General features: G+C 37.6%; 1 protein-coding gene across 1 annotated transcript in view; it reads left to right on the plus strand.

Annotated features, from left to right (window-relative positions):
• FOCAD (focadhesin) overlaps positions 1 to 25,739 on the plus strand; it is an 89,656-nt gene that overhangs the window by 46,820 nt on the left and 17,097 nt on the right. Inside the window, exons 18-30 of the mRNA XM_063180995.1 lie at positions 60 to 110; positions 1,820 to 1,903; positions 3,399 to 3,531; positions 6,168 to 6,356; positions 6,586 to 6,707; positions 14,293 to 14,385; positions 16,292 to 16,380; positions 18,406 to 18,447; positions 19,718 to 19,826; positions 20,332 to 20,448; positions 20,805 to 21,043; positions 22,495 to 22,584; positions 25,330 to 25,477. Coding sequence (XP_063037065.1) covers positions 60 to 110; positions 1,820 to 1,903; positions 3,399 to 3,531; positions 6,168 to 6,356; positions 6,586 to 6,707; positions 14,293 to 14,385; positions 16,292 to 16,380; positions 18,406 to 18,447; positions 19,718 to 19,826; positions 20,332 to 20,448; positions 20,805 to 21,043; positions 22,495 to 22,584; positions 25,330 to 25,477 — 1,506 coding nt within the window. The remainder of the gene's footprint in view (positions 1 to 59; positions 111 to 1,819; positions 1,904 to 3,398; positions 3,532 to 6,167; positions 6,357 to 6,585; positions 6,708 to 14,292; positions 14,386 to 16,291; positions 16,381 to 18,405; positions 18,448 to 19,717; positions 19,827 to 20,331; positions 20,449 to 20,804; positions 21,044 to 22,494; positions 22,585 to 25,329; positions 25,478 to 25,739) is intronic.

The raw sequence follows: 25,739 nt of genomic DNA on the forward strand, positions 1-25,739 counted from the left end.
CCTCTATTTCAACTATTTATTTGGTCAAAGAAAAATGCTTATTTCTTTTACTTTTGTAGAAATTCAAAGCTCAAGTTCTCAGCTTCCTTTGGAACAATACACAGAACGAGGTAAGTGATATAACTGAAAACATTTATTTCTGATGTCAGCAACAAGATATTAAGTTTTGTACTTTTCTGTCAAGACAGTGTCAGTAATCTCATTTTCTTATAGGGTTTTGTTCCTGTTGCTTAACACTGTTTCTGAAGCAATGTACTACATGTAAAAGGTGGTACCTGAAGGTTCTAACTTCTGCCATTTCCAAGGAGAATTACAAACAAACTCTGCACTACTATGTCCTCACCTCGAGTGCTGGGGACAGTTTTGGGCACCACAATATAAGAAATACATTAAATTATTAGTGAGCATCCAAAGAACAGCCACAAAGATGGCAAAGGGCCTTGAAGGGAAACCGTATGAGGAATGGCTGAGGTCACTTGGTCTGTTCAGCCTGGAGGTGACTGAGGACAGACCTCATTGTAGTCTGCAACTGCTTCACAAGGGGAAGAGGAGGGGCAGACCCTAATCTCTGCTCTCTGGTGACCAGTGACAGGACATGAGGGAACGACCTGAAGCTGTGTCAAGGGAGGTTTAGGATGGGTATTAGGAAAAGGTTCTTCCCCCAGAGCCTGACACAGTTCAAGTGTTTGAATAATGCTCTCAGGCACAAGGTGTGACTTTTGGGGATGTCCTATACAAGGCCAGGAGTTGGATGCAATGATCCTTGTGGGTGCCTTCCAACTCAGCATTGGATTCTGTGATTCTGTAAAACTAGTTTGACTTCTTCTGGAAAATTTCAGCCTTAACATGGTGAAGCATTCTTGACAAAGGTGTTGCTATGACAGCTAACTCAATTCACTTGTGGAGTATTGTAATATGGGAATGTTGGACTATCATCACCATGGTGCTAGTGGAAGTAGTGTATTTAAATTTAAGACTGAAACTTTTGTCAGCCTATTTCAGTGAATTTTTCAGCCCCATGGCTAATCCCAGATGAAAACTAAGTACCATGCAGCTGCTTGTTCACTCCCCTTCCTTGTAGTGGGATGGGGAGAACTGTAAAAAGGTAAACTCCATGGAATGAGACAAGAACAGGTTCATAAGTGAAATAAAGTAGCTGTGTAATAATAACAACAAAATAACAGTAACAATAATAATAGAAAGGGGATATAAAAGGTGATATGAAAGAAAGAGGATATAAAAAAAGACAAAGAGGAATAAAACTCAATTACAAACAAGTGTTGCACAATACAATTGCTCACCACCCACTGAGGGATGCCCAGTGCATCCCTGAGCAGTAATGGGTACTCTCTGGCCAACTTCCCTGAGTTTATATACTAGGCATAAAGTTCTCTCATATGGAATATTTGTTTGGTCAGTTCAGGTCATCTGTCTTGGCCTTGCTCCCTCTTGAGCATCTTGTGTGCCTGCACACTGGCATAGAAAGCTGAAAAGTCTTTGATTTAGAGTAAGCACTTCTTAGCAACAGCTAAAACATCAATATGCTATCAACATTACTCTCATAGATTTTTTTCAGATATTTCTACCTTAAGTAGAATGCTCAGACTGGATGTTATCAAGACTAGAAAATTGGTCTTGCTACTTTGCATTGTGTATATAAAAAGTAAGCAATTGAGAATGTGCCTCGGGAAAATATTATTGAACTCTTTTTCAGCATTCAGTGGTTACTTGATAAGCTCTTTGCATGTGGAGTTTCCAGTAGGTAGCAATACTATATGCTGTGTTTGTAATTTTCTTTCTCTTCCTGTTAATTTTATAGGATGCCCTTGTAGCCATTTCAGCCTATAGATCACTCTCATCATTTGACTCTGAAGAGCATACAATTCTTCATCTTCCTGGACAGGTAACCATTGTTATATGTTTGGTAATAAGCACATCTGACACTTCCATCTGACATGGATTATATTCTCTTGAAAGGGAAACCAGTCCTTGTGCCTTCTCTGCCAGAAATTCAGGAGAGCCTCCTGAAGAAATACAAGCTCCTGCTGGTAACATGAGATGATGTCATGTATGATTGGAATAGCTAAGTCTTATAAGCAGGGAAAGGCAGGAATGAAACTTAAGGCTAAGCAGTCAGAAGGTAGTTTTTCTTATTTTGTTATTAAATTAGTGGCTTTTTTTTGGGCAGCTGATTTGCATTTTATGCTCTTCTGTTAGTGCTTGCATTTGAGTCTTGGCTCTAAGCAACTTCCTCACTAAGCAACTCTTGTGATTGCTGTTTCTTCCATTGCAGTCACACTCATGCATGAATAGGACTTTTGTTCACAAGACAGGCAAGTCAGTTTGAAAAGTAGGTGCAATTTTTGGAACTAAGCTGAAAAGTTTTCCCATTTTTGTTGTGAACTTTTTCAGCATAACATTTTACTTTTTTGTCAGTAAAGGCAGTCAGAAAAGAGTTGAAGTACTTTTCTAAAAGGCTTTTTAAGTGTGCAGAGGGCTGTTAATCTCTGAAACTTCTGATTAGGTGATTCAGTAACCTAACAGAATGAAAGAGTATAAGGAGATGAGCATTAGGCATCTCACAGATGAGCATTAGTCATTAGGTGACTCTTTTTTGCATTGTATGAGGCAGTACTCAGTAGTCCATTGGTACTTCATGGAATCCTATGGCTTTATAGTAAAGGTTTTATTTACTGCTTCATTATATGATAGGTTCCAAACTTTAAAAAACACACTTTATAGAAATCAGTGAGAAGAGTTCAGCATAAACCTTACAAATGAAAAATGTGTTTTACATAGAAGACCACAGGATGGAAAAAGGGAAATATATAAACTCTGCTGCAAGACTAAATCTTTCACAGTAGTACATAGTTCTGTACTATGTACAGAACTAACTGCATTAGTAGTGCAGTTACTTTAAAGTCGTATTACTGATGCAGTACTTTACAGAAAGTGAGTAAATATGTTTTAATTGAAAGAAATGTAAATATTTTGCAGTTTTTCAAATTCCAAAAACTGATATGTGAAAGTAGTGTCTAACAAAAATGTTTTGTTTATATTAAAGTGCCAATATAAAACATTGTTAAACTGAAGAGGAATCAGGGTGAAAGTAAAGTTTTTTTGAATATTAGTTCAGCTGTAAGTGTCAAGATTAATTTTGAAGAAGATTAAAGATACATATTTACACACCCTGTGATTTTTTACCAACCAATTTTGCCTTTCAGTCAGGCAGAAGAAAAGCTTTTATTCATTAGGCTTCAAATTTATGAAATGGAGTGAAAATAATGAAATGGGGAACTTTTCATATTTGGTTGGTATTTTTGACACTTGGAATCATGAATGGTAATGAAGACTTGGGATTTTTTTATGCACATTTAATTTTGTCTTTTATCTTCCAGGCACGACCAGAAGTTGACTCACTGGAAGAGATAGACATGAATGAAGATGAAGAGGATCAGGAGGCAAATCTGTTTGTTCCGGGTTCTTCATATATCAAGCTGTTGTCTCTAACACCAGCTGCTGTTTTAGGAGGTATAATATATCCAGTGTTTGAGGTCACTTTGCAGGGAATCACAGTGACTGTAGAGACCTGCAGCTCTTTTAGAATGGAGTGTCACATTAAAGTGCAGCCTTTCTTTTTTTTGTTAACAACTGATGGGAAAAAACGTAAAGTAAAAAATAAAGCCCACAACTCACTTCTTGGAAGATCATGTGACAGAGGTCCTGATGGTGGGGAAAAATTGTTTATAATTAAAATTCTTTACCTGTCCTAAAGGGAAAGCCAATTCCTTATTATATACTTGAAGCACTCATTGTTTCATGAGAGTGACCTCAGTAGGGAGGACTAAATAGATCTTTCTAAAGGCAAATTTGTATTTTAGCCTGGAACAGATGGAAGTAAAATGAATTTTATATGTATTGTTTTGTAAACAAAGTATTACTAGTATGAAAATAATGCTGTACGCAAAGTCTGCTTAATTGATTAAGATATCGGTGCTATGCTTAATGCATAATTGTAGTGATGCATATTGATACTGAAGTATGCTTCAACAGATGGTCTCTGACACTTGTTCTGAAACCTGTGCAGTTGAATTACCAGAACTGGCCATTGTCTTACATACATTTATAAGATTTGATATACTGTGCCAGTATATAGACATTGTTATTTCATTCTATGTAGAATACATGGGATCTTCATGTGTGATTGCAGGCTTTAAACATTGCCATGAGATACAGGTGGTGTTTTGTAATATTTTCCCCCTGTGGCGGTTTCTAAAAGAATCCATTTGTCAAACTCTGAATGCATTCACCTCTGGAGTGTGTGGAGAGTCCTAACTACTAAATCCTGGAAGCTTTGTGGGGGAGAATGACATAACCTAGTTCAATGAATGAGAGTGATGTATCTTGACAGAAAACTCAATCTGTAATGAATGCTGAAATAGCCAATTTTCTAGGAAGACAGGAAACCAAAATGGAATTTAAAGTGAATAGGCTGGATTCAGAGTTGCAGCAACCACAGAATGGTATCAAAAGGGTTGAATCAAAACATTTACTAAGCAGTTTCTCCCTCAGAGGTGTTTTCTAACATTGTTAGTTAATACAGAGTCCAGAACACTTGAGCAAAAGCTTTAGTGACTGGCTGGAGTGGTTGTTGAGAGTGAATTGTTTCACCAAAAGAGTATGAAACTGGATTAATGAGGCAATGTCCAAGACAGGCCAAAAGCCACAGAGTGCCTGTTCTATGGGAGCTGAATCTCTGTCATCTCATTTGCTGGAACTCTAGTAGTGCATGTTATTGGGATTAATAGCATGAAATTACTTATATGAAGCATTGGAAAGTGGAGCTTTAGGTAGTATTTTGTCTCAAACTCCTTTAAAACTGGTTTCTCAAATCAGTTTTCATATTGTTTCTACATCCTAGAGTCCCAGGATATCAAGAGGGGACAGCTGTATATTTTTTTATTTTGTTAATTTTTCATTCTGGGTGCCTAAGACTTTTCTCAAATCTGGTAGTCAGAGAATTAAAAATAATTCATAGAAAGAATTAGCTTGATATCGATGTTGTTATTAGTAATAGGAGTAGTATCCTTACTGCAAAAGAGATTATACTAATGATAATAACAATAATAATAACACCACCACTAATAATAATAATATTCATGTGATGCTAGTTATCTTTGTTTACTATCAGATTGATTTCAATAATTGAAATACTGTATTTCTAGTAATTGCTGCACATCTAGTTGTTTCACTAAATTTTTCGAGACTTTAGTTTTAGTTTGAGTTATATTTGTCAATCTAGAGCCTTGGCATGTCCCCTGCCTGAAGAATTGCTTCTGAATGGCTTATATTTATGTCTTTTGGTGTAACCAGTGAATGCAGTAATATGACAGCAGTGATAAGGAGTCTCTATCAATGTGAATGGTTTCCAGAAGTGAAATAGCTCCCTCTTTCAGCAAATTTCTTCTCTATTGTTGTATCCATCTTAAAAAAAAAGTTTTTATAAAAAGTCCAGGGCCGGTAGGTGGATAGGGTTTTCATGTCAACAAATATCTCTTCCTCCAACAAAACTGAAGGTTGGGGGTTGAAGACAAAGACTTAAGAGTTTCTGTCTATATCACTGCAGAGAAAATTGCTGGCTGCATTCTGTGGGGTTTGTTTGAAGGATATTGGCATTACAGGCAGAGGAAAAAAATCCCAAGATGCGGGTGCCCTTCCTGACATGCTACAAAAACATGATTTAGATTCTGCTATGTGTCCTTCCGTCAAACATGTGCTGTCATTACTGTTACATTTGTAGCAATCAAAGAAGGCACCTCAGAGAATAGTTGAGGTATTTCTTTCCAACCTTCAATATACCTATGTCAGTTTTGAAAAAAAGGAGCTTTGTTCTGGAACTTCCTCACATTTCTTGTTTTTACCAAGTTCTCATGATTTTCAGCAATGGTTTTTCCAACTTCATAGACACTACGGCTCAAGGAAAAAAATCTCCAGATGTAGATGTCCCTCTTTCCCATGCTACAACATCAGATTTAGACTGATGCTCCGCTATGAAATGGAAAAGAAGTACTAGTGTCCTTCTGGGCTTTCCAGGGTTAGTTTTGTCTCTCAGTTGTCAGCCTCTCACATTCCTTTCCTCTCATGTCATTGCATTCCACTTCATCCAGCATTTGAAGAGTTTGCAACATCACTTGTGAAACAGGAGATGACCAACATGCCACGTGCTGTGTATCATTCTGCCTTAAGAGGAGGGACAACACGCTCAGACCAGGGGAAGACAGTGGCAGGTGTTCCAAATTTCTTGCTGAAAATGTATGAAAGGAACAAGCAACCGGGCATGACACCAGGCCTTGCAGGTAAGCTGTCACTTTCTTGAAGTAGACAAGTATGCATATTTTGAACCAAAGATTTCTATGAATCTGAAGGTGAATTAACTTAAGAAACTATGTTTTATGCCCCTTATATATGCTTGCATATTCTTTTGAATTGAATTTTTATTAAGTTAACCTTACTTTGCTTTGGTTTTCTCCCTTGACTCTGAAAGTGTGCATCGACCTTTCTGTTCTTCTTCCCTCCCTCTTTCAGCTGGCATGTTGCTGTGTTTCGACCTCCCAGTCCACATGGGCAAGGATGGCAAGCCTATTAATCGATTTCTGGCCAGCAGGGGCCGCAATTTCCAGCAAATGTTGGTTGCCCTCATTCATGAGGTAAGTTGTTGCTGGTTCTTCTTCGGTTTTTGGAACTATTACACCTCCTTCTCTACTTTGCTATCTCTTTTGTTTATGTGCATTGGGTGTTGGTATCAGCTAGTGATGGCATGTATGATTGTATCATAATTAACTGAAATTATTGTGAGGGACAGCTAGAGTCATAGAATCATCAAGTCTGATCCTCAGCCTACCGCTGTGGTCACCCACCCTCACTAACTTGAACTTAACATGTAAATACTTTTTTTTAAAGTGTTTACTGCTGAAATGTCTCTTCTGAAAATCAGAACAAGAAACAGGAGCTTTGGCTTTTTCTGCCTCATGGACTGCTATACATATATGCCTGATGCCTGTCATGTGTAACTAGTTGTAGGTGAATAGCAGGCCTGAACAATGATGGGGCTCCTTGGGGAAACAATAGCTACACCTTGCTAAGACTTGGCATTTTTTTCTCTCTCTTAAACATTTCAGCTCCCTGACCTATTAGGTTTGTGCCACCAAAACCATGCAGTTACCTTTGGTCTGGTTTTAGAAAAATGGCATGAAATAAGCCCTCAATTATTATGGAAAATAAAGTGTGTGTAATGAAGTCTGACAGAGCATTTTGAATTATGGTACTTTTGAATATCAAAGTTCATCTCTGAAAATTTTGGACAACAGTAAAAAACCCCAAACAGTCCAACTGGATCTAGGGAAATTAGTGTTCCTTTCCCAACTTTGTGCCAATGGGAGCAGCTTTTAACACAAGTGGAAGTGTGTTAAACTCTTAAGAGTTTGTAAGATAATTCTATTAATACAGTCATTTTATATTTCTGTAGGAGCTTCTTGCATGCATCTGAGGGGGTGATCTGGGTCCTGATTTTGTTTTGTGACTGTCACCCAGATGTGAGGCATATCTGCTGGGAAGTTCTTCTATGATGGTACTAAAATCACTGATATCAAACACTCAGTTTTGAAATAAGTATAAGTATAGCACAAAGTTTGAGTGGAAGGTTGTCTGTGCAGAGTTTGAGAGTTTTCTGTGTACAAGCTGAAAGTCTGACAGTAGAACACAGGCATGTGCTTTGTATAATCCATTCTGATCCTGTGGCACACCCACATGGCTCCCTCTGGGCTTTGCTCTCAGGTCCTGCTTCAGCATGTTCACATTAGGTTTGTCCTGGGTAACTCTCTCAGTCTTTCTGGAGCAAGCAAGCTGGTTCTGACAAAGTTGTCTGCAGTGTAGTTTGCATGAAGTTCCCAGTCAAATGTGTGCCATGGTGAAGTTGTCTGCTTCTGACTAGTACAGTCTTCTGGCTCTGTACCATCTCTCAAACTCTTCCGCTTTGCTAGCATATGCATATATGTTACCCATATAACATCTTAACAATTTTGGTCCTTCACAACTGAAAAGATACCAAAAGTAATAATCATGTTTTATGGTCACAGTAACACCAGTGTCTGGATCCCAGTGGAATTTAGGCCAGGTGTACAAGGAAAAAAGCCAATCTGCACCAATTGGACTGGAGTATAGAAATCCATCCTTGCTCTGTATCATAAAGTCAGTGCCAATAGGATAATAAAATACTTCAGATGTAAAGTTCTTGTCTCAAACTACAAAAATTTAGAAAACCCAGCCTTGAATACTTACCTCAAGATATCTAACTATGTATGCAAATTTAATAGATGTTTTCCATCTTGACATCTTTGCTGCTAAAGAATGAAAGCAGAAACTGGAAATAATGCTCCTCATTATCACAGGAGTGTAAATTAGTGAATGTTTTCTAACTATTTGGAAGCTCCAGTGGATAGCACCAGGGAAAGTCCACAGGGATGTTTCATATGTCAGAGGAACAGATTCAGATTAATGAGTAATGAATGAAGCATCAGCTTCCATAGTATCCAGAAAATAAAGCTCCTCACTGCATGTAATTACTTCATTCAGAGAGACTTAAGTTCTGTGACAGTGGTTCTGAAGAAAAACATATTTAATTACATTTTCATAGAAGGCATGTATGAAAGTTTTATATCAGTCAAATTACAGTGGGATGCAGATCAGTTCTGAACTTTGTTTTAAACAATTGCCTATTGCCCCAAAGCATCAAATAAAATCCTGGTAAAAAAAATTGTGTACAATAGCAGTGATTATAAAATCCAGCAGCATATCCAAAATTTACTTTCTTGTGTGAACAATCTATCTTCACAGAAACAAAACCTTAAAATGGTTAGCTGGACAAAACATGGCAGTTTTGTTGTGGAGAATGTGGTGAACTGGATCAAGTTAATGAATAGATAGAATGACTGGAGACAGAAATATTTTACCTAGTCTCTCAGTACTTTACCAAGTTGATTGATTTAAGATGTAGTAAAACTAGAAATAAATCCAAATATGTTTCTATTTTAAACCTAAACACAAAATATCTTCAGACAATGCTAACTGCACCATCTTAGTGAAAATCTGCAGTAACTATAAAATTTTGATTAAAAAAATCAGTATTTCCATTTTCGGTTTACATTGCTTTAAGAGTCAAAGTTTTTTCTTGCTCTTTCCCTTTGTACGTAGAGACAGGGTGGTCAGAAAAGAGTTCTTTGGGCCTTTGGCTAGATGATAAGCAAGTCCCTGGGTTCATCAAACTAAATTCCATGCTTTAATGTTTGTTTGGTCCTCCATGTTCTTCTGAGGAACAGAGTTTAACAGTAAAGACAGAGAGCCTAAGCTATAAAACTGCCAAATGGGTCAAAAAAAAATGCATTAGCAGGACCTAGGTCCTTCTTATTCTCCCAGTCCTATAGGAGTCAACGTGTCTTTGCAAAGTCATCACAATTCAGCACATCACACTAAGACCTGTGTTTTAGGGGTTTCAATTACCAGAATGACATTTTTTTTGCTACCGCTTTGACTCATTATTTTGGGAGAGGGAAGAAATTGTAGGGGTTAATTCTTATAGTGATGTTTTAAGTAAGGAGTGTTCTATTAATAAGAAGTGTTAGAGATGCCTTTGAAACATTGAGGTCTGTGTAAAGCTCTGAATAAATTCTGAGGTTGATGTAAACATTAAGAAAATTAATTGGAGGTAAATGCAATTAATTTTTTTAGGTTAATTAATTAATTAATTAATTAACCTCTAAAAATCTCCAGCAGTTTGCATTTTCTTAGTTAGGACTAAGCAGTCAGCACCATACTGGGATGATAACGTTTTTATGTCTTCAGTGGTTTGATCTGTGCTCACAGCTATAAAAAGGAACCTACAGGTTGTGTATCTGTCTGTATCTGTGTATGCATAGTTGCCATTATTGCACTTGGATTTTGGCAACTGGGGCAAGGTGAGGGGCTCGAAAATACCTGTTTCATTTTCATGAGATTATTTATGTGTAAAACTGTGATGCCTGGTATTCTGCTGGCAAAAAAAGTTATGTGATGTTTGTGTGCAGAGGAAAGATTTTCTTGTATGTTGTAAAGTCTTTTTCTTCTTGTATGTTGTAAAGTCTTTTAAAACATAAAAATAACAAATACCTGGGTTTAGCTACCATTCAATCAAACAGTAGCAGCAGGAAAAAGATAATTTACTATTCAACCTTAGTGGGCCATGCTTATTTTATCACCTAGGTGCTATTCTAGCTGAGGAATTGGATGCATCTGTGATATCTGTCAGCAGGATCAGATTAAGATGCAGAAGGGTTTTTTTTGATGCTACTTGAACAGATATTTCACAGGAAGAAGAAAATAGGATCTATAAACTGTGGTATGTTTCAAATGCTGGCTCTATTGGTCTTTAGTGGTCACTGGTGAGTTGAAAGAGGAAGATCATCATTCCCCTAGAAATGGGGATCTGCTTTTTGATTATTAAACAGATTGATTATTTTGATTATTAAACAGGAGCGTATCAACCTCTCTCTGAGGGGACATGTAAGTTACTGTAGTGACAGTGGTCAGAAGTATAGACCATGAGTTTTCTTTATTCCTATGGCTGTCCTGGAGCACACTGTACAAGAAGTCTCCAAATATTGCCTGTGATTGTTTCAGGTTTTGCAAGTAATGCTTCATAGAAATTCATAGGAACAATTTCTTATCAGATTCACTTAATCTGTTGTGAAAACAATTGGTAATGAATAGTCACATATGTTCACATATGACCATATATTTTGATGGTTCTATTCATGTGTGTTTTGGGTTGAAGTTACTAGGCTTTCAGCTAGCTGTCCATCTTCTTGTTCTTTAGTGGAGGTGAAGAGGACACTTCATCCTGCATGAAAAAGCACAGAGGCAGACTGCTCTTGGTAGATCAGTGTGGTAGATAGTGGCTTTGGCACTCTGAACTGGTGTATGGTTTTTTTAAATGGAAAATGATCTTGCCTTTGCATGTTTCTCTATCCAAGTGCTTTCAATCTGTTGGAAATAGCACAAGTTACTTTTTCCTATTTATGAGTCATATTTGCAGGCACAGTTGTAATGATAATTTGCAGAGGTGAGTTATGCAGAATTGACTACTTCCCTACAAATAATAATCATATTAGGCACTCTGTATACTCGTAGAAGACCCATTCCCTGCATATTTTTAAAGTGTGTTCAATTAGATGTGCTGTGATGATATGCATCTTTGAAAAGTGAAAAGCTCCTTCTGTGCTTTTCTTTCCTGGTTTGGAAAGAAATGTAATCAAGATACTGAAGAGTTTATTCAAACCTCATATGTGAAGTACATTAAGATGACAATGGGATTTTCTGGAGTAGAATTCATTGTACTGTATTGTTCTGTGCCTAGATGGATGTAGTTATGAATATGAACTAGTTTGTGCTGGTTTCTACTACTGAATTTACTGAGCGTATTTCATTCAGTGATAAAACAATATTCAGAAATCAAGTTTCTGGCAGATTTTTGTTTTTCTTTTCTTCAGTCTACTGTCCTTTAGAGAAAGACAATTTTTTTTCTTACAAAGAAATGTCTGGGGTGCATTTGGAAGTGTATGCATTCAAGTATGTTAAAAAGAGCCTCAAAGCAAAATTCAGAATTAAAAGAGAGGCTGTTTCACTATTTCTTTGATACAGATACATAATGCTGGCCTTATTTATGAAAGCACTGAGGTTTCACTTTATTTTTCTCATATGCAAGCAGGGATATATGTCCAAATACATGTCTAAACATTTCACTGATATAAAGGTGTTATCCCAAACACATACAGGAGTAGTATCTCCTGTGGTTTGTCAGCATTACCTGTCTTGCATTTTAACAACCTGGTCTATGATTTTGTGCCTTTTCAGGCAGACATGTTCTTCTGAAGCATCAGTTGACAGGCACAGGTTACCAGCTCCAAGTTTGTGCCATTTCTTACTACCTCAGATATCATGTTGGAGCTCTTCCTTAAAAACTGCTTGGCTGCTTGGTCTGGCCAAGTGATGTTCCTAAGAAAAACCCCACATCAATGTGGTAGTGTTCCACAAGCACTTGTCCTTAGTTCTCAGTTCCCTTGAGCCTCATTCCCTGCACTCCCCAGCCAGCCAATTTTTCCTTACACATAAATTGTGCAGTTAAAAAACAATCTGAACTTCACTTGTCCCCTTTGCCTTTGGTTGCTAGTATTAATTACTCAACACTTAGTCTAGTTGTTGTTACCCTTCATATCCAGCAATAGATGACAAATAAAGGCTACTGGTTTCCTGTACTGACATAGCAGGTTGCAGTACTGCTTGTATGAAAATCTTCAGCACTATGTCCAGTCATTTTCAGTTGTAGATGAATTTTGAATGTTCTTTGTTATATGAAGGTGTTCAGTTCCCTCTTTCCTTCCTCATATTCCACATACATGCAAAATGCTTACTGCCATGAAGAGAGTTAATTAATGAAAAGCACCTCAGCAGTTCTATTGTCATCAAACACATACACAAATTTTAGGTGTTCCTGGTAGACCATATTGTCTGATATGTTTGAAATGCCACAGAATGCCTAAAGCTTTGTAATTAATTCCTGCGTGAATATTGTATATTCATACAGTATTTTGCAGGTCTGCTTTTGTTGGCTTTCACAAGTGTGGATTACATGGGGAACTTCACAAATCACTACAAGACCAGTTAAATCTGAATCACAGACTCATTTAGGTTGGAGAAGACCTCATTGGGACCAGTCTTTGACCAGTCACCACCTTCTCATCTACACTATAGCACTAAGTGCCACATTCAGACATTTGTTGAACACCTTCAGGGATGGTGAATACTCCTCCTCCCTGGACAGTCCATTCCAATGCTTAACAGATCTTTACATGAAGAAATTCCTCCTGATATCCAGACTGAGTCTTCCCTGGCACAGTTTCAACTATGTACTCTTGTCCTGTCCATTATTATCTGAGAGAAAAGACCAATCCCCACCTGGCTACACCCTCCTTTCAGGAGGGTGTAGAGAGCAGTAAGGCCCAGATGATCCTCTTTTCTCCAGGCTACATAGCCCCAGCTCCCTCAGCGAGTCCTAATAAGCAGGACTTGCGCTCCAGGTGATTCACTAGCTCTGCTGTCCTTCTCTGGACATGCTCCAGCACCTTGGCATTCTTCCTGAAGCGAGGGGCTCAGAAATTAAGACAGGATTCAAGGTTTGGTCTCCCCAGTTCCGAGGACACAGATATAATCACTGCCCTGGCCCTGCTGGCCACATCATTGTTGATCCAGCCCTTCTTGGCCACCTTGGCACATGCTGACTCATATTTAGCTGTCTGTTGACTTGCAGAATTAGACTATATAGTCTAATGCACAAGTCTAAAATAGTTCAAGAGTAGAGGCTGAGGGGAAGACTGGACTTGCTGCAGGTTCCTCAGGAACCCAAGGAAAGTAATTCTGATTGGAACCTTGACTGTTCATAAACTTTTGGAGGAATTAATGGGCAGACATGAGGTGTGAATATAATTTTAACTAAAAGGAAGGACTAGTGTTCATTAGTCATTATTAGAATGAAATTTCCTGGTTTTTACTACAGGTCATATTTGTATTGTCTACAAGATGGAGTATGTTGGTTTTTTTTTTAATTGACTTTTAGAATGTTTTTATTTGTATAGATGTATTAGTACTTATTCACAAGTCTTTCAGGTTCACTGAAAGCAGTGAGCATACAGCTTTAGGATGGTCTTTTGTTTTTTGTTAAAAAGTCCAAGTGAAGAAAGAATACTGACTACATAGATAATTAGGGACATAAAATAGAGATGAATAAGTAGGAAGACTCCGGAAAATAATCATACAGGGGGAGGTCAGTTATTTATCTTGGTTAACAATTCTGCTTTTAGAAACTTCTAAGATCTTCACAAACTGTGAAGAAACATTTGCCAGTGCTGCTAACTGTTGTGCTTATTGCCTCATACAGTTTCACTGTCTCTCTGGGATCAATTACTTGTGGCACCGCCTCAAGCAACCACTTTTGACTGGCCTGGGTAATGAAGTTGAAAGTACCTTGGTGTGGGTAAAATCAGAAAGGAGAATAAAGTACATGATCATTTTAATTTCCTGCAGCCTTGTGTAATGGGCCGTGGAAATGAGTGAATGTTTGTCTGCAAGTCATAGACTGGAGAACATAGATTCTGCATATATTGGACTTAATGTAACTGCTTCTAACCTTTCTGGTGTGTTGCACAGGTTAATATTCAGCCTTCTGAATGGCACCACTCCATATTGCTGCCACAGACCTGGTTAGGATTTATGAGTCGAACCTACAGTGCAGTCCTGCAGGTAATTTTGAGGTGTATATTATTGTGGACATTCATGCTTATTCAAGTGATATGGGTTTTAATTTTACCAGTAAGAGCTGGTAACTCATATAAGTTAAAAAAAGTAAAGCTTGAGGTGCTTGATTATAACATTTATAAAAAAGAAATAAAAATGAGTCTTCAGCTACTGACAGCACAGTCTGGGATGCTTTATAGAAGTGCAGTTTCTATTTACAGTTCAGGTTCATGCAGGTTTGTTCATGTGTCAGCTTACAGAAAGTGTCAATTTTTAGAATTTTTAGAAGATGAAATGTTAGCTAGAGCTCTAACCTATTGCTTGCATAGAAATTTTGAAATAGTAGTACCATAAAGGAGACAGAAGCTGTCGAGATGATTCATTAAAAAGAACTTCCCCTTAATCAGCATGTCATTCTGCTGCACTGTAAGAGACTCCTCTTTCAATTTTTTCAACCTTATCTAATGATTAAGAAATATCTTAAATTCTCTTATTAGGTTAGCTGACCTGGTATCTAGAGCAATGTAGTATAATTTGATTTTCAACAGGAAAATTATCTAAACAAAGTTCAGCAAATAGCTTCCTTCCAGAATGCTCTCTTTGTGCTACTAGAAGGGTTTATTTGTTTGTATTTCCAGGCCACATCAGCTGTTTTCAGCACGAGCAACTCAGGTTGCTGAACAAATTCTAGAAGCTTTGCTCCTTGTTTTGCTGTGCAGCAAAACATATGCTTCTCTCACATTTTCAAAACAATTTTTATCTGGACCATCAACAAAATGCAAGATCCTCCACCAAGCCAACCCCATTACCAAAATAAGCAGCAACTATTCAAATTGCAGGTTTAGGTCTTGGGGGGCATTGTCTCTTGCATTTAATTACTTTCCTATTTTTCTTCCCTTCCAAGGCAAGATTTCACACAGAGCTTAGCATGTACCACATTTTTTCTAAAGGATCAGTAGGATTTCTTGCCATTTTACAGGACAGTAGAGCCTGTGTTTGTTGCTTCTTACTTAATCCTTACACTTTTCTAGTACATTTCCTCAGAGGTGGCCAAAAGAGACTGCAGTATAAGATAAGTAGTCTGGAGAGTACATAATTCAGTGTTTCTGAGCTGCTACACTGCCTTCTTTTTAGCCAGTGTGTTGATGTACTCCTTTAATCTCTGTGGAGGGTCATTTTTTGAGTGAGACCTGGATTGTCAAGATTCACTGTGTTGTGTTTTCAGGTTGGTATGTACATCCAAACTACAAGCATTGAATACCAAAAAATACAGCATATGTATTTTTTCATTTAAGGCCTAATAATCTGCTAAGGAGCAGTAATTCACAACCTAAACAAGTTAAGTTATAGTTCTCTTGATTTGTGACAGAATGTTAAAACAAAGCTGCTTTAGGTATTTTTAGATAACATATATGTTACAACATGTTACAGCATGTTAGAGGGCAGAATCTATATCACCTCTTTAAATATACAGAAAGAATGGTATAGGAAATCACAGGGAGGTCAGAGTTATGTAAAGTAAAAGAATGAGGAATACTGCCCTAAGTAGAGCATCAAGAAAGCAATATTTTGCTGTTAGAATCCATTTTAGCTATCAGGCTTCTAAGCTCGGTCCCTGCTTGTTGTAGCCCTTCTCAAGGGAACTTGGCTCCGCATGTACTAGATAGATGCCTCAGTATTTGTGGTCATTTATGCTATCTGCAGTTTGTTTTTCTTACTCAGAACAACAAATTATGGATTCTTCTCCCTAATATATTGTATATTACAGTGGGACCCCTATGCAAAGCAGTCAAGGTCACTTATGAGCTTGCCCTTAGGTTAGGCTACATGTGTTCCCTGAATGTTCTCTGAAGAAATATTATGTAAATAAAGCTTATAATATCCATTTTTTACTTTTTTTGCAATTCTGCAGGGGAGGCAGGCAGAGCTGGAGATGCAGTTAAAACATGGAAAAGAGGATCCTGAAGAGGTGCAGTACAAACAGTTTACAGCCTGGCTATGGTAAGAAAGTGCCTGTGTGCTCCTGACCACTTGTAGTGGCAAGTAAGGGGACAGAGGAGGACAAGGTTTAAATGCCTTCCATTTTACAAGTTTAAAAACTGTATGAGCACTAATGAAAAAAGAACCTGAAACTCAGCAACAACCAACCACCAGATACAGTGACCATAGTGGGAGAGGCAAGTGGAAAGGAGGCATATTGGGTAATTGTAAGGGTTTCCATATGCGTGGGTTTCCCTCTGCAGAACCTGAAAACTTTGTAGGGTGAGCAGCTGGAAAGAGTTAAGTAATGCCATGGTTTTATAGGATGCTAAAGGAGAAGGGTTATGCAAAGATAAAAATTTCCTTCTTGGGGGTTTAATGAGCTATTTCACTGAAAATACCTTGATGAAAGAAATGCAAGTCACAATCTGACATATGTCATGGTGGACTGATGCTAAGTTACCATTATTGAGTGTGAGAATTTTGTTTAAAGCAAACACATGATGCACACCCTGATCCATATTCTGCACTAATTCTGTTGTTGATAGGTGAGAAGGGTGTCTCAGTCAGGATTTAGCCATGTATGTGCATGGCCAGGAGAAGAAGGTGCAAAGTGGGAGGCTTTACAAGAGAAAAAAATATCTATCCATGGACAGTATAATTATCTGGGTTTGTGCTTGTTCATAAGTGTATTGGAATCAAAATATGTACAAAGCCAAAATGCTTTTTGTGTGTTTCAATCTAAAAGGTGTGTTATTAAGTCCCACTCAAGAGGAATTCAGAATTTGTTCTGAATTCTAGCTAATTCTGGAATAGAGGCTTGCTTTGTAAGATCCAGAATGCTACAGTGTTGTAGAAAAGTCCTTTATTAGTAACTGATCCTTCTCTTGATAGGGTATAAAAAGGCCTGTAGCAATGCTGCCTTCATAGATTTCTCCTGAAAGAATTTCTGTTCTTTATTTCCTAAATGGTGATAATGTAAGCTATGTCAAAAGTGAACAGAATTCCCTTTATCAGGAAAAAAATCAAAGCAGGAAATTAACTGGAGCCCAGTAGTAGCTTTAGTTTCTTTTCCAGTTCACAATTATTTGCTTGGTTCTTCAGGGCCCTAACTTCAGCATCTGTTAAGCATTTTTGTTGCTCACTAGGGTTAACCTAATTGTGGACAATGTGGTATAAACTTTAGTGTTAATCCTTTATTATGTAAATTTTGCAAATATTTTTGGTGCAATTTTGCATTGGTAGTTACCAAGTTGTAAATGCTTCTAGTGTTGTGGCTTTGAAACTGTGTAAAAGCAGTGTGATTGTGAAGAAAGATCTGGGTAGATTTCTTTGAAAGCTTGGGTGTAACTCAGTCTTATAACATACAGCTCTGTTTTAGGGGACATGCATTTTCAGTCTAAAGTTGTTTTTTTATGTAGAATGACATTCATGGCGATGACAGAATTGTATGTTTTAGAATAGAGGATCTCTCTCCTCATCCACATCTTTCAGTGTAGGAGATTGATTGTGTCTCTGCTTCAGTCTTGATATGAATGCAAAATGAAACAATTGAAAACAAGTAGCCTGTTATAAATCAACTATAATAATGTGTAAGAAATTGTAACCACTTCTATGGCTTTAATTTAAATTGATTCAAGTTTATATACCATGTTATAGCATAACTGCCTGTAGTGGTTTCCAGAAATAAACTGTAGAATAAATTGTAATGGTTGTCCTTTATAAAGCATTCAGATTTCATTATGCTAGAACATAGCACAATGATCTGGAAGCTTAGGCGTTTGATGTGCTTGTGAACCAGCATTTTACAAAGAGTGGTATTAAGACAAATAAGAGCCCTTTATGAAACACTGGGAGTGCACATGAGCCTGAAGAAACTCGGGGTGGTGCAAAAATTTCTTACCGATTAAATGCTTGTAATTATTTTGCACTGTTTTCTCATTGGCTGATGCAGTTGTTAACCTTCTGTAAGACAGAAGAGGAATTTAGCTGAGATCATGCTATACAGTAATAACCGTGGTGTAAATTCTTTCTGTTCTCTTGCAGGGTCAGAGATATGTTGACCGATGTCATCAAAGGTGCTTCCAAGTAAGGACTGCTAAATTACTACAGATGATGTTTTTTCCCATATTTTGAATAAAGAGTGGGACACTGCTTCTTTTCCTCCTAGATCTTTTCAAGATGATTTTTGCCTTCATTAAGTTTAAAGCATCCAGGTTTTATGAGTGTGTGGATTTAGAAGTTTCTCTCTGAGGTACATAATAAAATGTTGCCTTTTAGAAGCTTAGGAAATTATTTAAAGCAAAAGATACTGAGAGACTTCAAAGAACTTAACTAAGTACTTTGTAATTCTTTGCAAGTACCTCTTATCTGAGAGAAGGTAATTTCACTGTTCCAAATGATGACATTCCACTAAGATTCATGTTTCTTGTTTTAAAAAGCAAAACAGAACTCCAGAAAATACTTTTACTGTGACAATGATGTCTTTGGATCTGGAATAAATGCCAGGTTGGCTGTGTAAATATATTTTCACAGCAGCAGTCAAGGAGGTTTTTAGAAATTGAAGACTGATGCGAAAAGTCTACTGGCCTGTAAGTGGTCTTGTACAGTCAAGTTGTTCAGGTGCTTTTGTAAAATGATGTAAGAGAGTTCCATCAGGATTATATTGCAGTTTGTTTTTATGGGAATGACTAGAATATCAACATACTTCCTTATACTAAACTGAGGACAGTTATGTTTTCTCTGGTTTTTGTCAGATTTTCTTACTTGATTTCCTTAAAGGTTTGCACTGTCATAGAAGTGATGAATCCTATCATTTTCCATGATGGTAGTGTTTTTGTAGTGTAAGGAAATAATCAGAAACTTTTTTTTAAGCTGATAATAATGGCTGCTCTGCTAAATCTTCTCATGCTGTGAAGCGGCATCTTGCAATGAAGTGGCATCTGCCTCTCCAGCATTCTCCATTTGAAGATGTTTTTGTTTTGTCCTCTATGGAAATGGTACTAGCTAAGGCCAACTGCTGCATTTCTGTGAGTGCTACTTGCTCTGCAGGGTAGCATTCCTTATTATAGTGGAAGAAAGCTTCTGTTTTTATACAACCGTGTGTGTAGTAGCCTTTATATAAAAGACAGACAAGAAAAAAAAATACTGAAACACTTCTTCCCTCCATTCTTTCTCTAATTCCTGAAGATAAAATGTAGCAGATTGCTGCTGAGCTAGAAGAGAGCCCAATGAAGTTGCCAGGGACAAAGACCTTCCCTCCTGGATCATCTGTAGCATAACTTTTCTGCTTTGATAAATATGTTTTGTTGCCAGCATCTCTACCGTGTTTCTTAAATGTTTTCTTTTTTCTCTTCAGAGACAGCCCAGTGGTGAAAGGAAACTCTATTTTTGCTTTAACTGGCCTTGCAGTTGCTGTAGCCAAATACGAAAGCAGCCTTTCTTCAGACACTGAAGGGGTACCTGAGGTGAGTGAATCTGGGAGAGGTCCGTTCTCTTTGTGGAATACAGAGAAGTATTGACCAGGTGTTTGGGGGGGCTGGTAAGTGCGTGTGAAGTACTTCGCATTTTCAAGTTCAAATTTCATCATACTCAGTGAATGCCGTCTGTCACATTCTGTGGTACCCAAGCAGGTAGGATATGCATGTGCCTTGTCACCAGAAGCATAATGTCTAAATAGTCATTTATTTGGCCATTTTGACAGATGAGATAGAGGTCACTCTATGGCCACTGAGCCAGCCAAACTCTTTCATAATTTCATAATTTTTGGCTCTACTGAATAGTACTTGTTCAAAAGTAGTGTCTGGAGAGCCAGCACTGACAAATAAATGATGATACTTACACTACTTAGGAATGACAAAATAATCTCATTCATGATGGATCACAGCTGGAACATCATCAGCTGAGCTTCTGTTTAGGTGGAACTTGCTTTAAGAAAATATAATGATGACCAATTTGGTTTGATTTTTATAGACGGAACCTGATTTTATTCCTATGAAACAATGGATTTCCATGGTCACGGAGACCCTCTTGAGTATTGTGAATAGCCGCTACCAGCCGAAAGGTCAGGTCTTCCCATGGTTCTACCAGGTATGTGCTGTGGTACAAAAGGCAAGGCAATATATCTGTATTTCATACCTGGAGTTCTAACAATGAAGTTTCCTGGTTCTGTTTGAGCTATAGTAGTTGGAATAGGGGAAAATCAAGACTCTTCTTGTTCTTGTTAATTTTCTTTCATTGTACTTTCTGTTTATATTTGTGTTTGCTTGAAGTTTTTGTCTTTATTATCAAAACGGTAAAAGTCACATGCAAGGAATGTCGGATTGCAATGCATCTGTAGCTCTGTAGGTGTTTATTTTAAATTCCTCAAATGCTGAGTGTTGTCACCTGGAAAAGGCATAAGAGAAAAAAAATGCTGTCTTTTGTGTTTTTTTGTGTTTTTCTAGAAATCTTACTCAGGTGAAAATACTGCTAGTATTATAGCTCGAACCTGTGCAGCCACAGCTTTGTCTCTTCTGGTGCCAATTTTCATTGTATCATGCAAAGAAAAGATTGAGGAGGTCCTGAGTATGCTGACTGACAGGTTACCTGGGAAACCAAATGCTGACGAGTCTCAAGCTGTTCAAATCCACATGGGTCTTGGTTTGGGGATGTTCATCTCACGTTTATACGAAGAAAAAGTCAGGTTAGAACTGCCATATTTAATGTAGTTGCATAGGTAACTTCCTTTTTCTTCATGTGGCCTTAAGATCTGAGGAATTAAAGTATATAAAAGTATACAAGTATATAAAAGTATACAAGTCATAGGCAAATGATTCTTGAAGGGTTTTGTGATGTTTCTTAAATGGTGCCTCTTATTATCAGTCTTCCCCCCCCACAATTTAGCCCCCTCCAGAGCTATCCTAGGTATTTTGTCATTCCTTCAGGATAAGTGACTAATTTTCATAATATCGTAAGGTACAAAGAGCAAAGCAGTCAGCTAGAAGAACAACAGATTTTTTTTTAATGGGACTAGTTACGCTGGAAGACATAGTTGTAAAATAATTCACAGCCCTCATTGGTTCCTTTGTAAGTGGTGCTCTGAACATGTGACAGTGTTCGCTTACATCATGTGAGTTACAAATGTGAGGATAGAAGTAGTGTAATGAGCTGTCTTTAAAGCATGCTGTTACAGCTGTGTTGGTAGCACACAGGTGTTCTGAAGTTGTTAGAAAATGCTTCCTTTTCAGAAAGGTTGGCCTCACTTGCAAATTTCTGGTGATTCCTGAGAAATTAAGAATTAGGTTTGACTTTATATTCCTCCAGAGTTTTGACTACTAGGGATTTTTTCTTCTTGTATACCCATAAAAAAAATTTAATTAGTGTACAAGCACAGGTACCAAATAGATTTGATTGTCATTGTTAATTTACTCAGTGAAACTAATGTTTCTAAGGCATCTGATACTGATGAAACTGAGGCATTGCTGAATTCTAATTTTCATGTTTTGGTGTCTTGATGCCTTGCTGCCACTCACTCAGTCATATAATTTGGGAATGGACTACCTTTGGATGTTTAGTCAGTGGGACAACTGAGCTGCATACAAGCATTAAAAGACTCTTAAAGAGAATGAATTACATCAGCCCAGTGTTTTGGAGTATGTGAATCAGTATTTTGGGGGTTTGTGTTTGTTTCATTTCTGTGGTGAGGGATGTTAAGTGAATACATTTTTCTAACCATTTCTTGCAGTCTAGTTTTACTCTTTCACTACACTGCATGGTTTGAAAGCTTAATCTTGCACATTCTTCAAAGCATTGTATTGCAACAAATCAAAACTCATAGGAATGTAGCTATAGCTTATATCAGATTATAGATCTAGTTTCCATTAAAGATGTCCAGTTCATTATGAAAATTGAGTATATGTTTTATAAGAGGGGTATACGTATGACATCTTTGGAGTGAGATATAAATGTGTCTTTTTTATCAGTAAGTTAGGCAATGAGGTGGAGAGCGATTGAGAAAGCTAATAGTGTGAAATGTCATGAATTTTCAGCTTATGAATAGTTACACACCTAGCTGAGATGATGTTTATCAAGTCCTTCTTCTACTGTCAGGCATTGGATCTAATTTTTTGTTCCTGTTTTGGTTTGGTTTTGTAGTGATTTACCTGGTCAACAGATGAACTTCGTTCTGATGAAATCCCTGGATGTGTTGGAGAACTGTTGCTTTGACACCAGTCTGGAATACAAGTGAGTTTTCATTTATTACTGGTGATACTTTATTTCGAACTATACCTTTTAAATTCACACTTTCTTCCTTAATTCTACACAGAAAAGTGTAAGAATTGGACAAGGAGACAGCAGGTTCTGAGTAGTTGCATATAATCACCAGTTCAGGCAGGCTGGAAAGGCCCTTTGGAGGTACGCTCCCTAAAACAGAGTCAGTCACAGACTTTGCATTGCTTAAGTTTTTAAAGTTAGAACTTGAATCTCCTTAGACAATAAAACACCTGTCAGTTACCATGAGACAGCTAACTTAGCATGGCAGGATGTTTCTTCCACAGCAGTAATTTCTCTTTCAAATCAGGGAAGGAACTGCAGTATCTTGATTGGCTCAGTGTGGGTGCATAAGGTTTTCTTTCAGTTTGAGCATTACTCTGCCCAGCTCTTCACTGTTCAAAAGAAACAGCAATAATTCCCATTTTCCTTTGCCCTCCTTTCTCCAGTGCACTTTCTGAAAAGCTCTGAGGAGTCATAGCTGTGCACCATTGGGCTGTGAACCTGTACAGCTTAGTGAGGATTTCTGTTGCCTTTTGAGTGGCACAGGGTGAGACACACAGTACACAGAGACTCTACCAGCTGCGCCCCTTTGTCATGCCTATTGCTGGTTTGTGCAGCCTGTTAGCTGGAGATCAAAGCTTCAGAGAAGAGCCAAGCCAGACTTTTCTGGCAGCGAGAGGTTGCCAGAAGAGTATGAAACAATGGCAAGCAGGAGAGGGAAGATTGAAGAGAGGGGTTTTAAAGGTTTTTAAAGGTGTCTAGTACAAGTTCTCTCTGTGAGCAAAGAAGTAATGTAGAGCTGTAAATGTTTCAGAGTTGTCCAAGTTTTGCATTTCTACTTGTAAACTGCTGTTCCAAAGGAAGGTCCTTTCCATCCTTTTCATCAAATGTGACAAAGGCATGATCAGCTGTGAGGCATAAGCATTTTCACCAGTGTTTCACTCCTGCTAAATCGGTGATTTTCTTTTTCACAAAAAACAGACTGACAGTGTTTTGAGCATAGGTCTGCTAAGCAGTGCAGGTGTGGCAATGTCCAGGCTCAGGCTACGCCCAGTGGAAGGCAGAACTCCCTGCAACCTCATGCTTTGGCAGTAAAACACTTAAAATGTGCTAGGAAATCTGAGATATCATGTAGATGAAAAATACCTAGTACTCATTTTATGTAGCTCACAAATAAGGTAGCCAAATGAGAGCAATTGTTAGTTACAAAAAGTGGGGCAGAGAAGGTGAAGTTTTATTCTTTCTTTAGTGTTCAATAATGTTTTAAGACTTTATTAACTGTGAATAACATAAAATACTATAGCTCTAATGAGAAACTCTATTTTCTTTCTATGTCGTTTTGTCAACAAGCAATAGTGTAAACTTGAGTTTAGAACTCTTGTATATAAGCCATGCCCTTGTTTTATTGGCTAGTCATTAATTCGGATATACCAATCGCTTAAAAAGGTTTGTTTGGTCTTTGCTGAAAAAAAAAATCACTCCCAAGACACCCCTCTGTGTCTTCTAGCCATGCTCAATCATCTTTAATCCCCAGTTACTGTAAAACATTGTCTTAAAAACATGACTGAAGTTCTTTTCAGATGTCTCTTTTTTACCTACCTGAGTAAAAGCAGCAGCTTTTTTTTTCTTGACCATTTTTAAGTTGGATAGGAGAATGTCTAAGATCCTAGCCATGTTCATTTCACTGCCTGCTGTTTGCTACAAGCAGTGTCAGGGAGATGTGCACAGGGGGAAAACAATCATCTACAAATAAGAGCAACTGGGGATGTGTGCCAGTGAGAGATCACGTTGAGAATGAAAACTGATGAAATAAGTGTCTGCTATGTTTTAGTATCTCATGATGGAAGCCAGAACTGTTTGGAAGTTTTCTGACAAACCTGATGACTTGGAATTTGTTATGGGAGTACATATGCAGAATTTAGTAGAAGATCTTTGGTCCAGAATGGAATTTCTGAATAAAAATCTGATAGAGAGGTGGAGACTGTGGAGATGTTTGTGCCAGCTGCCCTATTAAATTATGTCCTTTGAAACTATGTTCTTGTTGCAATTTTAAGTATCCTCAGCATCAAACTGTTAGTTGTGCTGGATATGTCTACCTTGATGAAGCTGCTCCACTGTAGGATATGCAAATTTTAGTACGTACAAGTTAGAATGCACACCTGATCATTCCTGTTAGGAAATGCAGGTGAATACCTTAATTTCTTACCTGACTAAGAAAGCCGACTTAGCAGTTCTCTGCCTTAATGACTAATTTTATTACTTTTGCAAGTGTAACAGCTCTTGAAGGAGTCTGACAGCAGCAGATGCTAACACACTCATTGAACCTGCAATTAGTATGTCTAATTGGGATTTCCTAGTTTATACTATCAGGACACACAGAAATTTGGATCAATACTTCCTTTATAGTAGTTTATGGCATTTTTTGTTGGGGCTACTGGTTCTTCAGAGACAGAAGGAATAGTGAGGTTGTATGTGTAGGACTTATTATTTAAATAAACACTTTCTTCTTATGCTCTTCTTTCATCTGGTGTTTCTTGAAAATGATGTGTGAAATAAAAACCATTTGCAAAATTGACTGTGGTAATAAATTATCTACAGGGCTAGTTATCAGGCAAGGCCAAGAGGTCTTCTTACTCACAAACTTTATTAGGGTTTAAAGGGAGTTCAGAGCAGCCAAAGCATACTTAATCTTTTCTCTTTTATTTTCTCTTAAAGCACTGGATGTATTTTAGGAGTAGGACTTGTTCTTTCATTTATGAGTCACAGTAGCCAAACAGAATCACGAGTGCATGTTTCTGCTTCATTGCGAAAACTCTACAAATACCTGGACAGCAGTGAGGACCAAAGCAGAGGAGTCCAAGAGGTATGACCTATTTTATCACAAATTTTAAGTCTTCCTTTTATTTTGTTTCTTCCCTTTAATAATTACAGCCTTTTTGCTCAAACTTTTTTTATCTGTGATACTGGAAGGCTTAATTTCTACTTTTTCTTTCACAATATGTGGGTTTATGTCTGCTGGGAAAAAAAGTGATAATAACAGCAACAATAAGAATAGAATAATGTGTAATCTTGCAAAGACATTAAGGAACTGCCTGAAGATAACAGACATGATCCTTTAAAGGTCT

Source organism: Melospiza melodia, chromosome Z (assembly GCF_035770615.1).
Source record: "Melospiza melodia melodia isolate bMelMel2 chromosome Z, bMelMel2.pri, whole genome shotgun sequence".
In the NCBI taxonomy this organism is placed as follows: domain Eukaryota; kingdom Metazoa; phylum Chordata; class Aves; order Passeriformes; family Passerellidae; genus Melospiza; species Melospiza melodia.